The following is a 14,939-nucleotide window of genomic DNA, read 5'->3' on the forward strand; positions in this document are numbered from 1 at the left end:
AGCAGTTCCCTGTCCTTTGCCTGGCACCTGCCTTGAAGTATCTTCACAGAGCTAGTGAGTTCCAAAGGGAACTGGTGAAGAGGCTCCAGCAACACTAATCCCTACCTGGCTGGGAGGTGCTATGAGCTGACACTAAGCCCCAGGCAACCAAAGCCCTGAGCTGTGCCACGATGGAAGCCCTGGGTATTTGGGACAGAACAACTGTTCTGGCTGTGGCAGGCAGGGTGTAACCTCGGATTAGTCAGTTCAAGCTTCTCCCTCTTTATTAGTGGCATTGGGAGAGCAGCATATTGGAGGATGGAGGTGAGCCTCCTTCTCTGCACATAGGTAGGACATGTTAAAGGTCCTGGATCCTGCTTCTCAGCAGGAGTCTGTGGGCAGGGGGATGGGGATGCTTGGAAAATGAAGGAGGGACGTGATTTCCTTCACTGCCTTGTGCTTCTCTGACCTGGGTTTGAGAAGTGGCTCTTAGGGACCTTGTGGCAGCTGGAAACTCCATCTGAACACACAGAATAGAGTCCCAGGGGCTGCCTGGGACCATGTGCTACATTCAGGTCCCCAGTGGTTTTGCGAGACAACTAGAAAGGCAGCAGGAGGTTCTGTGTCCTCTTCTTGCCAAACCACAGCTCCGGGCAGGCAGGAAATGCTGGAGTGAGCAGAGTCAGTGGGTTGTAACCTGCTAGTAGGGGATTTGAAGCTTACCCTACCCTTGAAAAAAGGTAAGGGCAGCTGAATGTTGCTCTGGCTCTTCTGGATGATTGTGAGGAATGTGGCTTCAAAGTCCTTCAGCCTTTTATGGCCCTGCTCTAAATCGGCGTCGTGGTTTTAGTGCAGCACCTCTGTGCCTGAGTGTCATCACAGGCACAGAACTGGCTCGGTCCTGCAGAGGTGACACTTCCTGCTCCATGTTTGCTGTCTCTAATCCTGATCAAGCTTTGTTGTGAGTGCTGGTAGGCAGATTGGGCTTGCAGGCTGCAATAAACAGAGAAGCCAGAAGGTGGGAAGAGGCCGGCATTCCCAGCGCCGCTGCTGGGTGTCTGACCTTGGGAGCCTCTCGCCTTCCTGCCCCCACTGCCCGCGGGGGACGTGCTGGGGAGCGCGTGTTCTTCCACTCCGCGATCCTCCTGTGGCCGGCGTGTGGAAGGGAGCAGGAACACGGTGTTCAGATAAGGCTGCACCTTTCCCATGGAGCAGATGTTTGCCCGAACATCCCACTGGATTGCATAATTACTGAGCCGAGCGGCTGCAGCCTGTTCCGCTGCTGGGTGGCAGCTATTGTGTGCTGCTTTTGATGAGATTTTTGTTTTGCTTTTTGTCACTGTGTCACACGCTTTGGGCTCAGCACTCCAAAATTGTCCTTTTTCTACATTCAGCTGATCGAAAACAAGAAAACAAATCATTTCTTTTTGAATTTCATTTCCCTGGTCTTGTCCTGCTCGTTCCTCAGTGTAATTGGGCTTTGGTGCTGTGCGTGCTTTTCCGGGGAGTTGTTAAGGAAACGTTCCACGTGGTGATGTCCTGGCTCAGCTCCCTGAGGAGGGCTGCACCCGGGATGCTGCACCCCGGATGTGGTGGCACCTGCAGCTGATGGATGAGGAAGGGACATGTTAACTCCCTGCTTGCATCTTCAGCTTCTGCCCTGCCTCTTGAGCTGGGATAAACGGATTTATTTTTGAGGCAGAAAGAGTTTCTGCATAAACCCAAAAATAAACCAGGCTGGTAGATGCCTTTACTGCAGAACATCCTTTTGTGGCAGTCCCTGGCAGTGCTGATGCTCCATAAGCTGGAAGTTTGCTTTGATCAGCCGAGCTGGGCTGTAAAATACAGGTTCAGTGCTGATCCCTAGGAGCTAGCAGGGGAGCAGCTTCTGGAGTCTGGGGGTCAGAAACCTGAGGGGGTGGCTGGGACAGGGCTGGGGCTCCCTGTGCCTGTCTGTCTCCACTTAATGGAAGAGCATGTCCATGCCCGGGGTGGAAAGGAGGGGTCAGCCATGTCACTGCTCTCAGCAGGTAGCACAGCAGTGCCCAGAGGCCCAGCCTGCACATTAAGCTCTTTCCCTTCGTTTGTACAAGCCATTTATTTGTACAAGCTTTGCTGTTCCCATCCCCAGCGTTTCTGCTGAGAAAAACAAGACAAAGGCCATGGGAAAAGTGCAGCACACGGAGCTGGGGCAGCAGATCATGGTGTGCATAAAATGTCATTTTATGTGAAGGTGGCTCCTGTGTGCTTCAATCAAACAAGGCATGGAGCCCACGTGGGTGACGAGAAGGAGCAGAGGACAGAGAGGAGGTCAGGGTGACTGAGGTGGGATTAAACAGGATTATTTATCTCTGGCTACTCCTGGTAGCCCAGTTTGGATACTGCCTGGTGCTGCCATCATTTCTGCTGCAAATAGCTGCTGGACTTTGGATGCTGGCTAAAGTGTCCTGAGGAATGTTGAGCTACCTGTGCTGCAGGTGCATCAGAGCCAGGTCTCTCCTCCCCCTATATGCTTGCCCATAGGGATGGAGCCAGCCTTGCCTGAGCACTGGGATGAATAATGGGGTGAACCAGGCAGTAGAGGGGGTTGGCTGGGTTTGACCAGCACCAGTTTTGTGTGGATGATCCCAACAGTCAGTCAGTCTGGCAGTGCTGCAGGGAAAAATAGATACATTTAGATGGTAAAGCTTTATGTAGGTTCTACATAACAAGCAGAATTTATCTCAGGTTGCTTTATTTCTGTGTTATTTCTCCAAGCTCTCAGATGGCAGGAGCAGTGATCCATGCCCAAGGTGCTGAACAGCTACAGCTCTTTCTGCCAAGAGATGGCAAATATAAGGGGGGAAAAAACCCCAACATTTTAATTTAATTTTGTGCCTTACTTGATTCTCATCTGAATCAAATTGTGTTGAATTATAGGAAGAAAATATGTTTACTGATCAGAAGTAGGTGCCTGGGAAGGGCAGGTTGTTCTCAGCTGCCTTCTCTGGGGGGTGGCTCAGTCAGCTCCTGCTCCCTGTGGTGTCCCCTCCCCTCCTAGGACTGCCCTGTGCTGCTGCTCCTCGTGCTGGGAGCTGGAGCCATGTGTGTGGCATGTGACAAGAAATTCAGGGATTGTTTTTGCCTTTGCCTTGAGACACAGCCTGAGCTTCTGCTGGCTACTTGGGAAGCCCAGCTGGCTGCTGCTCTGGCTCAGGGGCTGCTTCCCAGCTCGGGAATGTTTTCTGGCTTACAAGAGAGCTGGAGAGGGACTCTGGACAAGGGCCTGGAGGGACAGAACAAAGGGGTATGCCCTGTCAGAGGACAGGGTTAGATGGGATATTGCAAAGAAATTCTTCCCTGTGAGGGTGCCGAGGCCCTGGCATGGGGTGCCCAGAGCAGCTGTGGCTGCCCCATCTCTGGAAGTGTCCAAGGAGGGGGCTCAGAGCTCTCTGGTCTAGTGGAAGGTGTCCTTGCCCATGGCAAGGGGTGGAATGAGATGAACTTCAAGGTCCCATCCAACCCACACCATTCCATTATTTGCTGAATCACCTTCCCCCACTCTCCCTTAATTTTGTTTTTACAAGCAATCTCTTCCAGGTAGTAACAGCCGTCTCTTTTGATGGCTGTGTTTAATTTCCATCCTTTCTACCTGTATTTTGATAGAAATACATGTGTAGGGGCTTTAACTTCCACAGCTCATGTCTTGGCATTCTTGTTTTTGCCTTTGCCTGTAAGGCATTGACCAAGCGAGTCTATATTTGGGGTCTGATGGAACAGGGAATCATGTCCTGGTTACAGTCTCCACATCCCCTTATTGTCCGAATGGGCTGCTCAGGTGTGTCACATTGTCTTCTTCTCAATGGAGAAAGTGAAAAATAAGATAGGCGTGCTCCTTTGGGACACCTTCCACCAGACCAGGCTGGGTGCATGTGCAAACTGAAGGTCTCTGGTGTGCTGGATTTCTGGGAGAGTCATGCTGTTGCAGCCTCCAGCCAAGGAGCTTATTTAGCTTTTATATTTTCATGTATTTTTAGTTCCAGTCACATTGTATGTCCTTATAAACCCTTCAATAAAGTGAAGCTTTTAGTAAAGATGCAGCAGCAGTTCTGATCAGAGAAAGGAGTCCACTGGTTATTCAGATTTGTTTTGACTTCTCTAGGGCATCATAAAGCATGAAATACTTACAATTTATAAATATATGTCTGTGTGTATAGACCTGTCTTATAAAGAAAACTTTGTTATTAGATCATGTGGGCACTGCCCAGGCTCCCCAGGGAATGGTCCCGGCCCCAAGGCTGCCAGAGCTGCAGGAGCGTTTGGACAGCACTGCCAGGGATGCTCAGGGTGGGGGTGTTGGGGTGGCTGTGCAGGGACAGGGGTTGGACTCAGAGGTCCTTGTGGGTGCCTTCCTACTCAGGATATTCTAGGATTCTGTGATCTTAAATTAGGCTTCTGCTGGATTTTTGTAAACCTTTTAAGAAATTCCTTTCTGGTGGACAGAAGCCTCTAATGCCTGTTTTGATGATGAAGTGTTTTGGCAAGTCAACCTGCCTCAGCTGGTTTGGGGGGAGTGAAGGGGACACATTCCGCTAGCCCGGGTTGCTCTGAGCCTCATCCAACCTGGCATGGAATACTTCCAGGGATTCAGGGGCAGCCACAGCTTCTCTGAGCAACCTGTGCCAGGGCCTCCCCATCCTTACCTTGTGGAGGTTTTGCTCCTCTGGCTGGTAGAGCTGAAACTTGAGGCTTTCCAGGAGGAAATTCCTACCTGTCCTGCAGGGCGTTAGCTTAGTGGTGGAGATGTCCAATGTGACTGTGAATACGGAAAAAACACAAGTCTGAGATGGGACTTGCTGAATGCCACAATTGAAGTGTTTATTTTAGAGGCTCCATGGACACTCAAGCATTGGGACAGGGTCCCTCAAAGCCCTGCACAGATGGGAACAGAACTGAAGGCAGCAGGTCTAGCATGCATGAAGTGCCTGGCAGAGCCCAGGCACAGACTGGAGGCAGGGCAGAAAGTTGGGGTTGCATCTCAGGGTTTCCCCTTCAAGAGCCTCTCATCACATTTCTGAGCCTGGTAAGCCACACCAAATCGGATAAGAATCGTTTCAATTAGCTCGTTAAGTGTCAGAACTTCCCGCAGCAGTGCTCCCGCAAACCCCAGCGCTGCCTCGTGGCTCAGTAACCCCTGGAGCTGGAGTTAAATCAGATTTCGCCAGACCATCTGTCAGCTTGTTTGAGCCGAGCACAGCCATGTGCCATGCACACAGGAGTCAGTGGAAGATTTCTACATTTTCTGACTAGACAAGTTGATTTTATAAAGCTTTTTGTTAGTGGTGGGGGCAGAGGGAAGTTTTGCTGGGGCTGCTCTCGCCCCATCAGGCATCATTTCTCGCAGAGTGCTTCCCTGCCTCCAATACCTTTCCTTTGTGTGGACGGTTGTTGTGTGTGGTGTTGATTCCACATTTGGTACATGTACAGCAGCAGACACTTAAAAGCTGGGAATGAAAGTGGCTTGTGGTAATTATCACAAAATTAAAGATAATCTCCTGCTCTGGAATTGTGACAAAGTGCAGAAACGAGATTAGTGCAGCAGGAGAGCAGTGGCAGCCGTGCAGGGAGAGCACATTCCCCTGGCCCAGGGCTCTCAGCTGTGCTGCTTTCCCAGCGATTTCCAATGCTCAAGCTGGAGCAGCATTAGCTCCTTTGGATTCCCCCATGGTCTGGAAGTGCTGCTTCAGCTTGTGCCCTGGAAGTTCATTAGCCAAATTCTCACTCAGAGCCATATTTCCTGCTCTCCGGGCCATTGCAGGGTGTTTTGTTCAGTGATCACAAAATTGTGTTGGCTTAGGCTAAAGACGAATTTTTCGGCACAGTTTGAGCTCACAGTGGTCCTGAGCCATGTGGTGCTGCAGTCCAAGAGCTGGAGGAGTGACAGGTTCATGTCACTCGTGGTGTGTGTCACCTGCCCGTGTCAGTGACACCCCCTCACCTGAGGGAACCCGGCCTGAGGAGCTGCTCTGCACCCTTCGGGGTCCCACTCTGCTCACTTCTCTCTGCCTGTTTGCAATGGGATTGTGTGGCACAGTGGCACAGGGAGTGGCATTTCAGTGGCTGTTCCTGAGGCAGGAGTTGGGCGCTGTTTAGAAGAGAATAACAAGAAGTGACTCTTCCCATGCCACCCTGACTCTGCCCCGCAGGCTGGGCTGCAGCTCAGGGGTGCTCTGCAGACTGCTCCAAATGCCACATGACAAGACCTGTTTCACATGAGGAGCTGCCCAGTTTGTGGAGGTCAGGATGGTGAGACACCTGCAGCACTTTGGAGTCAGAGCAGCTTCATCTCCCCTGTGATCACCAAGGGTTTTTTGTTGGGTTTGTTTTTTATTTGCTTTCTAGATTCTGAAATATTTTCCAAAATGTAACTGAGTCACACGCTTCCCTGGTGTTGTCATCCCGTTATCATGGAACCTTGGAATGCTTTGGGTTGGAAGGGACCTTACAGTTCATCTTGTTCTGCCCCCTGCCATGGCAGGGACACCTTCCACTGTCCCAGGTTGCTCCAAGCTCCCTCCAGCCTAGCCTTGGACACTTCTAGGGATCCAGGGACAGCCACAGCTGCTCTGGGTACCCTGTGCCAGGGCCTCACCATCCTCACAGGGGAGAATTTTTTTTCAATATCCCATCTAACCCTGCCCTCTGGCAGTGGAAGCCATTCCCCCTTCTTCTGTTCTTCCAGGCCCTTGTCCAAAGTCCCTTTCCAGCTCTCCTGGAGCTCCTTCAGGTACTGATGCCCAGGTTCTTGCTCAGGCCCCTTCTGAAGCAAGCAGCATCACTGCTTCTCTTTGAGGGAGTTGAGCAGGTACCATGGGTAAATCATCAGAGTTCTTCCTTCACCAAATGGGGGAGATGCTGCAGCAGCAGAAGTTGAGTTGGGTGCTCCTGGGCTTTTCCTGCTCTCCAGCCAGGAGACAGAGGACATCCACTCCCTCCCAGAGAAGATCACCCCCTAATTTGAGTGTAGATGAACTCAAAACTGCACTCAATGGTCTTTTGCAAAATTAAGCCCTTTCTGAAGGATTATGTGTTGATAAGGATCTGTGCCTGTAGGAACGCTGTAGGACAGGAGCAGGGAAACTCCTATGTGGAAGTAAGGCCTTAAAGCTGGCCCTTGAGTTTGTGTTCTGTGCAGGAGACTCCCCCATGAGAACTGGTCTGTGCACACAGAGGTGCTGGGGTGGTGTGGGGAGCTCCTCTCCAGCAGCTCTTGATCCTTCATGGTCGCTCTCGGGAGCCAGCTGGGCTGGATCTCTCGGTGCCACATTCCATACAGGAGCCTGTGCTCCCTGCTGTCTGAAATTAAGGAGCTTCTTGCAAACATGGGCTTGGAAAAACCCAGAAAAACAAACTCAGGTTAGGAATTGGGAGATGGCCTCATGCCAGAGGGTCTGGGCCTCTGTTTCCAGCTCTGATTATATACCTGAAAGCTTGAGACAAAACCCTGATTTCCACTGTTGGCTGTAATGGAGCAGCAGTGGCTTCTCCTGAGGCAGCGATAAAGATAAATGATGCGTTCATTTGTGTGATATATTTGGACATAGGATTCTACAAATATATTCAATTATCAATATAGTTTGTCAAGTGCCTTCTGAGTGGCTGGAAAACAGCTTCAGGAGTGTCTCTCTGGGTTTCTGTGTGGATCCAGCTCTTCAGCATAGTGTGGACCCATTGCTTAATGGGGCAGCAAAGATTTCCAAGACCTCTCTGCTGAAGCCTCTAGGAAGTACTGTGTCTGGGAAAAAATGTGCACTTTTGTGCTTCTGGATATGAAATTGTTCAGGTGACTCCTGTACCATCAGATTCCTGCCCTAGTGAAGCTGAACACCAAGTAAAACCAGCTGGTCTAAAGGCTGGCTGCTGTACTTGAAAAGACAAACATTGAGCTGTTTTCTGAGAGTTTTGGTGGTTGGGTTGGGGGTTTTTACTGCATGTCCCTACTTTTCCTGATGCTTTTCCCTTTTGTCTGCAGGTCTGGGCCCAAAGAAGACAGCCATCACTGAGGTGAGATGTGTAAAGCTGGGTTGGACAATCCTGTGTTGAGAAATGAGAGCACAGAGCTCTATGAGACTCTTCTGCCTGCCTTTTTTTGAGCAAAACTGCATTTCAAAATACTTACGAGATTACTACAAAATCTATATCTGTTATTTGGGAGAAATAAAATTAGTGGCAGGTCTCTGGGGTCCCTTCATTGGCCCCACTGCAGCCACAGAAGGGATGTGGAGGGATTATGCCCGTCATGTGGCCGGTTTTGGCTGTGTGATCCATGATGCCTCTGCATCGTTGACTGAGGGCACCTCTTCCACACCGGGACCTGGAGGTGGGAACTGGAGACTGTGTGTATTGGGCACCCCCAGGCCTCTGTGGTGGGTCTTACCTGACATTGTCACTGCTTTTAATGAAGGGATGGGACTATTTTCAGGCTAAGAACGATTTATTGCTCAGATGAACATCAGTTTCAGGCGCCGTGAGATTTTAAAGGAGCAGGCAGTCGGCCATAGCTCAAAGCAGTCACAAGTTTCTTCGTTACAAGACAATACATAACTTTCTAAACCAACAGACAGTTGCCACAGGGTTTATTTTGCTTTTCTAACTTACCATCTTTACTTACTTCTGCTGCACTGTGGATACTTCTATCCAATGAGCTATTATCATATGTATACACGTATGCTTCTATTATAACTTCTGAGCTCTTAGCTTATTCTATACAACCACACCCCTACATTATGAACCCTTCATCATCTTATTAATACAGTTGCTCACTTACTTAAGGTATATTCTTACTTATAATTATAGAAACATAAGTTTATGATTTTTCTGCTTTAATGTGTTGTATTTTTGCATCAATCCAAGCTTCTCCCAAGGCTGCAAATCAAACCCTTCCATGTCTGTGGAAGTTTCTATTTTTCTGATTCCCACACTTACCCACTGGGAGCGAGTTAGGGAGGCTGTGATTTGTGAAGCCCTAAAACAGGGGAACATCTCCAGGGACTCATCTTCTCTTGTAGATATTCCAGGTCACAGGTTCTGAGTCACTGTTACCTTCTGGAGCAAAACTTCACAGTTGGCAGCAGGGAATTTAGTAGGAGGCTCTGTGCCTGAAAGCTGTTCCCTGAAACCCACACTCATGGTTTAGGGCATCATGTTCAAATTTGTTTGATCAAATTTTTTTTTTACATTCTTCTTCCCATTCTTCACCTGGGATGATGAGCATTTGTGTACATGAACAGCAAAATCTTCCCATAAAATTGCCTGGAATGCGACACTTGATTCTTTTGTACCTGCACAGGAATATGTGTAGTGGGAAGCTCAGCTTCTGTGGTTGCATCATTCAATGCACAAATAGGGCCACTTTTTTCTTGCCCTGGAAACAGCCACAGACAGAGCAGGAGACTGGAAGAGACTTGTGTCACTGCAATTCCTAGGATGGCAATCCCTTCCCCTGCTCGTGTCTGCTCATCACGCTGGGAGGATGATGGTGAGCCATTGGCAAGGCAGGACAGCACAGCTTGGGCTTGTGTGGAGTAAGAGCCAACGGGTTGGTAGAAGGAGAGGCTGAGCTGTGCTGCTGCTCACAGCTGCTGGGGGAGGAGTGCTCAGAAGCAAGACTGGCCCTGCTAAGAAAATAGGGTAGGAAATAGGATTTTTGAAGGAGAGCTCAGGCTGGCCCTTAGTATGAGAAGTATGAGCAGATTGACCAGAAATAACTGCAAGCTCTTGATCAAAAGCTAAAGTACAAAGAACTTCTTAGTCTGAGCAAAATTATCCATTGTTTGCTGGAGCCATTGGTTTGGAGCTGGGTCTGTGCAGCACTCAAGAGGGACAGAGATAGAACAGTGTCACTTGGGAAGTGACCTTGGGTCTCTCTGCATGTTGTCCAAAGCTGTTCTGCAATGTAGCAAACCCCGAAATGGTGCTGGTCTCTCACCAGCATTTCTAGCTGTCTGGTGGACTCCAGGATCTATGGGGATCAGCTGGCAGAGAGCTTGGGTGTGGGTGCAGTGTTGACTGGTGGTGGAATAGAGTCCCTAGGGCTGCAAAAGGAGCTGCAGGGAACTTCCCAACACCTGGTTACACCAGGCTGTTAAAGGAGCAGCCACAACCTGCTACCTTCTGGGTTGGCAAAGAAAGGCCTAGGCAGACTCAGAGGTAGGAGAGGAGAAGGGGACAGGAGCAGGTTTGTCACCCTGAAGTGCTGGCAATCTATAGCATTTCTGTAAACTTCAAAACTTGTGGAAGAGACATTCGTGTGGCTCACCCCGTGTGGGCTCAGCCTTGGAAATGTAAACAGATGAAATCTTGCTTAAATGGATTACCTCAGTGTGAGTGGGGCTGGGCTGTCCCCATCAGCTGGCTCTGATCTCTCCAGCAAAACCTGAGGTGTCAGTGTGACACCTGAGGGTGTGGGATTTTAAGAATAAGTCTCTGTGGCTGTTGGATCAATGTTTAAAATCAATGTGATGTTAAATCAAAGGGAAACTGCAGTCAGGCACCAGGGGAATCTTGGCAGCTGGATCTTTTCCGAGCTCGGCATCTTTGCTGAGGGCTCTGCAGCGAGCAGTGGGGGTGTCAGGTGGAGCGTTGCTATTCTAACTCATCTTCAGGGGTGGAAGTATAATTCAAAGAGCTTTAGTTTCACCTGTTGGCACTCTGCAGGGTATTCTCCAGCAGTACTATGATCCCTGTGTGCAGTACAGTGTGGGAATGTGGCTGTGCTGCTCGGTGTGTGCTTGGTGGCAGCTCAGCCTGTGCCCTGACTGTCCCTGTGCTCTCCTTGCAGGGCCCCTCACTGCCAGGACAGCCAGGCCAAGGAAAGAAGATTGGCCATCGAAGCGTGGATGCTTCTGGGGAAACCACCTACAAAAAGGTTTGGGTCTGGGGAGTGGGGGAAGGCACCCAAGTGTGGGTGACAGACTGAGAGAAATTATGACCAAGTAGTTTTTAATCTGGTTGAGATTTTTATGCAGCACTCTTGGACAGCACAATCCTGCAAATAGCAAATCTGAAGCCCTAATTCATCTCTTCAGCAGCTGGGTAAACTTGATTAGCAGCATGTGGTGCCTGAGATGACCCCACAGAAAACACAGACATGACTGTGTTGTAATGCAGGGGATGTTATTGTGATCATCTGCTGTGAAATGCTCACTGCCTGCTCTTTTCCTTTTGCCAGACCACCTCATCCACTCTGAAGGGGGCCATCCAGCTGGGGATTGGATATACTGTGGGAAATCTGAGCTCCAAGCCAGAGAGAGATGTCCTGATGCAGGACTTCTATGTGGTGGAAAGCATTTTTTTCCCAAGGTAAAGAAGAAGGGGGAAAAATGAATGCACAAATTACTTCTTTTCTTGTCCTCTCACTGATTTTTCAAGAGATCTTCCATCTGTCTTTAGATCAGAGTTGCATGTTCTGAATGTTTTAAATCTGCTCTGTGATATATAAACAGAACAGTGGGAAGTGTTGGAATCTGCAGTGCACTGGCCTGCAGGGAAGCGCAGTGAAGGATGCAGTACTGTGCACTCCAGTTTGTTACCCTTCCTATGTGCTTGTCTTCCTAGCTGTCCATCTAGAATTTCTTCCACAAAATCATACCATGTTTTATATGGAAGCAACTCCTTCTGGGAGCTCTCTAACTGTGAATAAACAAAGCTCATAAAAGTTATGTTCTCTGTGTAAATATATTCTGCTTGGCAAGTGGTTGTTCCTTTAATCTCTGGAAATAGACTTTGGCAGATAGTTTGAAACCTGTTTTCCTGTTTTCCTACCACAGAAGAAAGGTGGTGGTGCTTGTTCCAAAGATGTCTTTTTGCAAGGCTCACACAGTAGCTTTGGTGTGACTGTCCATGTCTGGTGAGTGGTAACAGGCCGTGCCCATGTGTGTGTTCTGTGCAGTGAAGGCAGTAACCTCACCCCGGCTCACCACTATGCCGACTTCAGGTTCAAGACCTATGCCCCAGTGGCTTTCCGGTACTTCCGAGAGCTCTTTGGGATTCGTCCAGATGACTATCTGGTATGGATATATTTTTAGATTTTTCTGTCTTGTCCTCCTTTATTTACCTTTACCATGAGGGTGGTGAGGCCCTGGCCCAGGTTGCCCAGAGAAGCTGTGGCTGCCCCATCCCTGGGAGTGTTCCAGGCCAGGTTGGCTGGGGCTTGGAGCACCCTGTTGTAGTGGAAGATGTACATGCCCATGGCAGGGGGTGGAATGAGATGGGCTTCAAGGTCCCTTCCATCCCAAAACATTCCATGATTCCAAGTCTGAGTTTGCTGAACGGCAGCTGCCAGTCTGTGCTGGAGGGAGGCCACAACCTGCACACAGTGTGAGCTGTGTAAGCCCTGCAATGGGCGTCCCTCTCTGGTCCTTGTGGTAACAATAACTTACTGTGTTTACAAGCCAAAGGAGTTGTGTTCTGCTGGGTGCGACCCTGTAACGTCCCCTGCGGCTCTAAGGACAAAGATGGGAATTTTTTCTTGTGTACTCACTGGAGAGCTATGTGAGTGTAGTTATGTTAATCATCTTAAAAAGACGGAATAAACCACGGCTTGTTCTTGTGCTTCAAAAGCTCCTCAGAGCTGGAAAGGCTGGTTTTCAAATACCTTGGAGCACAAGCTGTTGGGGCTTTGAGTGCACTGTGGTTGAATTTGGGCCCTTGCTTTTATGTGATATCCTGTTCTCTGTGAACTGGGGAAGGAAACACATCCATGAGTGCACATCCTCCCCTTTTGGAACAGCCCTTTTTGTGTGACTTCACCTGTAGATGGGGGTGGTCGCAGCTGGACACCTACCAGTGAAACAAACCCGTGCCAGTGCCTGGTAGGAGGGTAACAGCGATCTCTTCCTGTGCCAGCCAAGGCAGTGCTGCCTGATGGATGAGTGTTCAGAACTGAGGACAGGCAAGGAGTTTGCCTCAGTTGCAAAGGTCATGGCTCTGATTTGTTGTTTTTGCTTCTCCTGACTGTCTCTTGCCTGCCACGGCAGCAAATGCTTTTAATTATGCATGAGATGATTAGCTTGATCAAGTCTGGGATTGTTCATCTGTGCAGAGCTGAAAGCCATTTTCATTAAATAATGATGAGCATTTAATTTCTTGTTCTGATCTCTCCCTCTCCCCATCTCACCTCTCACTGGGCAGGTCTGTGATCCTGCCCTGAACCCACCTGACCCCTGCACTATCTGGGTGGGCACTGAGCTAAAAGTGCATCTGCCTGCTTTGCTTTCTCCTTTTTTTCCTCTGCTGCTGGGCAAGTCCTTATTTGAGGACCTGCTGTTTGTGTCCTGATGACCAGATGTGCTCTCCCTGTTCAGGTCCCAATGCAGAAACCTTTGCTGTGATTGAGGAGGGCTCATCTCTTTTGATTGCACACCTGGGAGAAGGCTTGTCATGTGTTTTTAGCAGGACTAATGGAGCGAGGTGTAGCTGTAAAAATAGAGCCAGGCTGGATGGAGCTTGGAGCAACCTAGTCTAGTGGAAGGTGTCCCTGCCCGTGTATGAAATGAGATGAGCTTTAAGGTCATTTCCAGCCCGAACCATTCTGGGATTCTGTGAATCAGGCACTGACTTTTACAGGGAAGAGGGGAGCACAAGGCCAGGGGAGGCTGCTGAGAACAGCCAGTGTGTTGTGTTCCCTCCAGCACAGTGATATATGGTTCCCTGAGCAGGCTGTGGTGTCTCCTGGAATCCTCTGTGCTCCTGTGGTTCCCTGAGCAGGCTGTGGTGTCTCCTAGAATCCTCTGTGCTCATCAGCATGTGCTGGGCTGTGCTCAAGGAGCCTGAATGTGATACGTGCGTGCAGGCACAATGGGAACAGATAAGATGTCATTGTGAAGGCTGGATGTTCCTGAAAGCAGATGATTAGTTGGATACTGAGCAGTTGGGATGTTCTGAACTGTAATCTCAGTCTCTAATTTTAAATTGTCCATCAGTTTGGTTGCTCAGACCAAACCTATAATGAAAATAGTTCTCACTTGAGCTTTGCTACCCCTTAATCTCCCAGGGAGACGACATGATAGGGAAGGCCCTTGAGGGCATAGAACTCAAATCTGCAATAAATGGGGGATAAAACATCACCTTCTTTTCTTTTTCTCACCAGTATTCGTTATGTAACGAGCCTCTGATCGAGCTGTCCAACCCTGGGGCCAGCGGCTCCCTCTTCTATGTCACCAGCGACGATGAATTCATCATCAAAACTGTGATGCACAAGGAAGCTGAATTCCTGCAGAAGCTCCTTCCTGGTTACTACATGGTGTGTATCACCCAGGACCTCGGACCCAGCTCAGCTTTGTCATGGCAGTTTTTCTGTCATGGCAGAGCATCTCACAGGGCATGTCCTCCACCTGGGTGTCTTGTGGCCTGCCCCCCACACCAGGGACGGTGTTAACAGCATGTCATTAAGCCAGTCCCAGAAGCACAAATCCTACTGATTATTTGCAAACTCTGTGGGTAAACATGAGGCAGATAATTGTGCTGTAGTTTGGAGGCATTTATGGCCTCAGAATGGCTTCCCAGATGTGTGCTTCTGAGTGTCCTTTTCCCAGAACTAGTTCATTCCTCTTCACTTGGCAGTGTGCATCTGCCCCAGCCTGCATTTGGGGATGGCTGCTGATTGCAATCATAGAATAGGAAAACTCTTAAGGTTGGAAACGACCACCAAGATCATCAAGTCCAGCCTTCAGCTCAGCACCATAATGGTCACCACTAAACCTTGTCCTCAAGTGCCACAGCCAAACATTATTTGAATGCTTCCAGGAATGGTGACTCCATCACTGCCCTGGACAGCCTGTTCTAATCCTTTACAACCCTTTCCATGAAGAAATTTCCCCTAATACCCAACCCAAACCTCCTCTGGCACAACTTGAGGCTATTTCCTCTCATCCTGTTCCTTGCTCCTTGAGAGCAGAGCCTGACCCCCACCTGGCTGCACC

General features: G+C 49.4%; 1 protein-coding gene across 7 annotated transcripts in view; it reads left to right on the plus strand.

Annotated features, from left to right (window-relative positions):
* The window catches only part of PIP5K1C (phosphatidylinositol-4-phosphate 5-kinase type 1 gamma), a 50,546-nt gene that overhangs the window by 17,756 nt on the left and 17,851 nt on the right, over positions 1 to 14,939 (plus strand). For all 7 annotated transcript variants that reach the window (XM_068173969.1, XM_068173974.1, XM_068173970.1 and 4 more), the window contains exons 2-6: positions 7,991 to 8,022; positions 10,799 to 10,885; positions 11,189 to 11,319; positions 11,909 to 12,026; positions 14,108 to 14,260. In XM_068173969.1, the coding sequence (XP_068030070.1) occupies positions 7,991 to 8,022; positions 10,799 to 10,885; positions 11,189 to 11,319; positions 11,909 to 12,026; positions 14,108 to 14,260 (521 nt within the window). The remainder of the gene's footprint in view (positions 1 to 7,990; positions 8,023 to 10,798; positions 10,886 to 11,188; positions 11,320 to 11,908; positions 12,027 to 14,107; positions 14,261 to 14,939) is intronic.

The sequence above is a fragment of the Anomalospiza imberbis genome, chromosome 27 (genome assembly GCF_031753505.1).
Source record: "Anomalospiza imberbis isolate Cuckoo-Finch-1a 21T00152 chromosome 27, ASM3175350v1, whole genome shotgun sequence".
Taxonomy (NCBI): Eukaryota; Metazoa; Chordata; class Aves; order Passeriformes; family Viduidae; genus Anomalospiza; species Anomalospiza imberbis.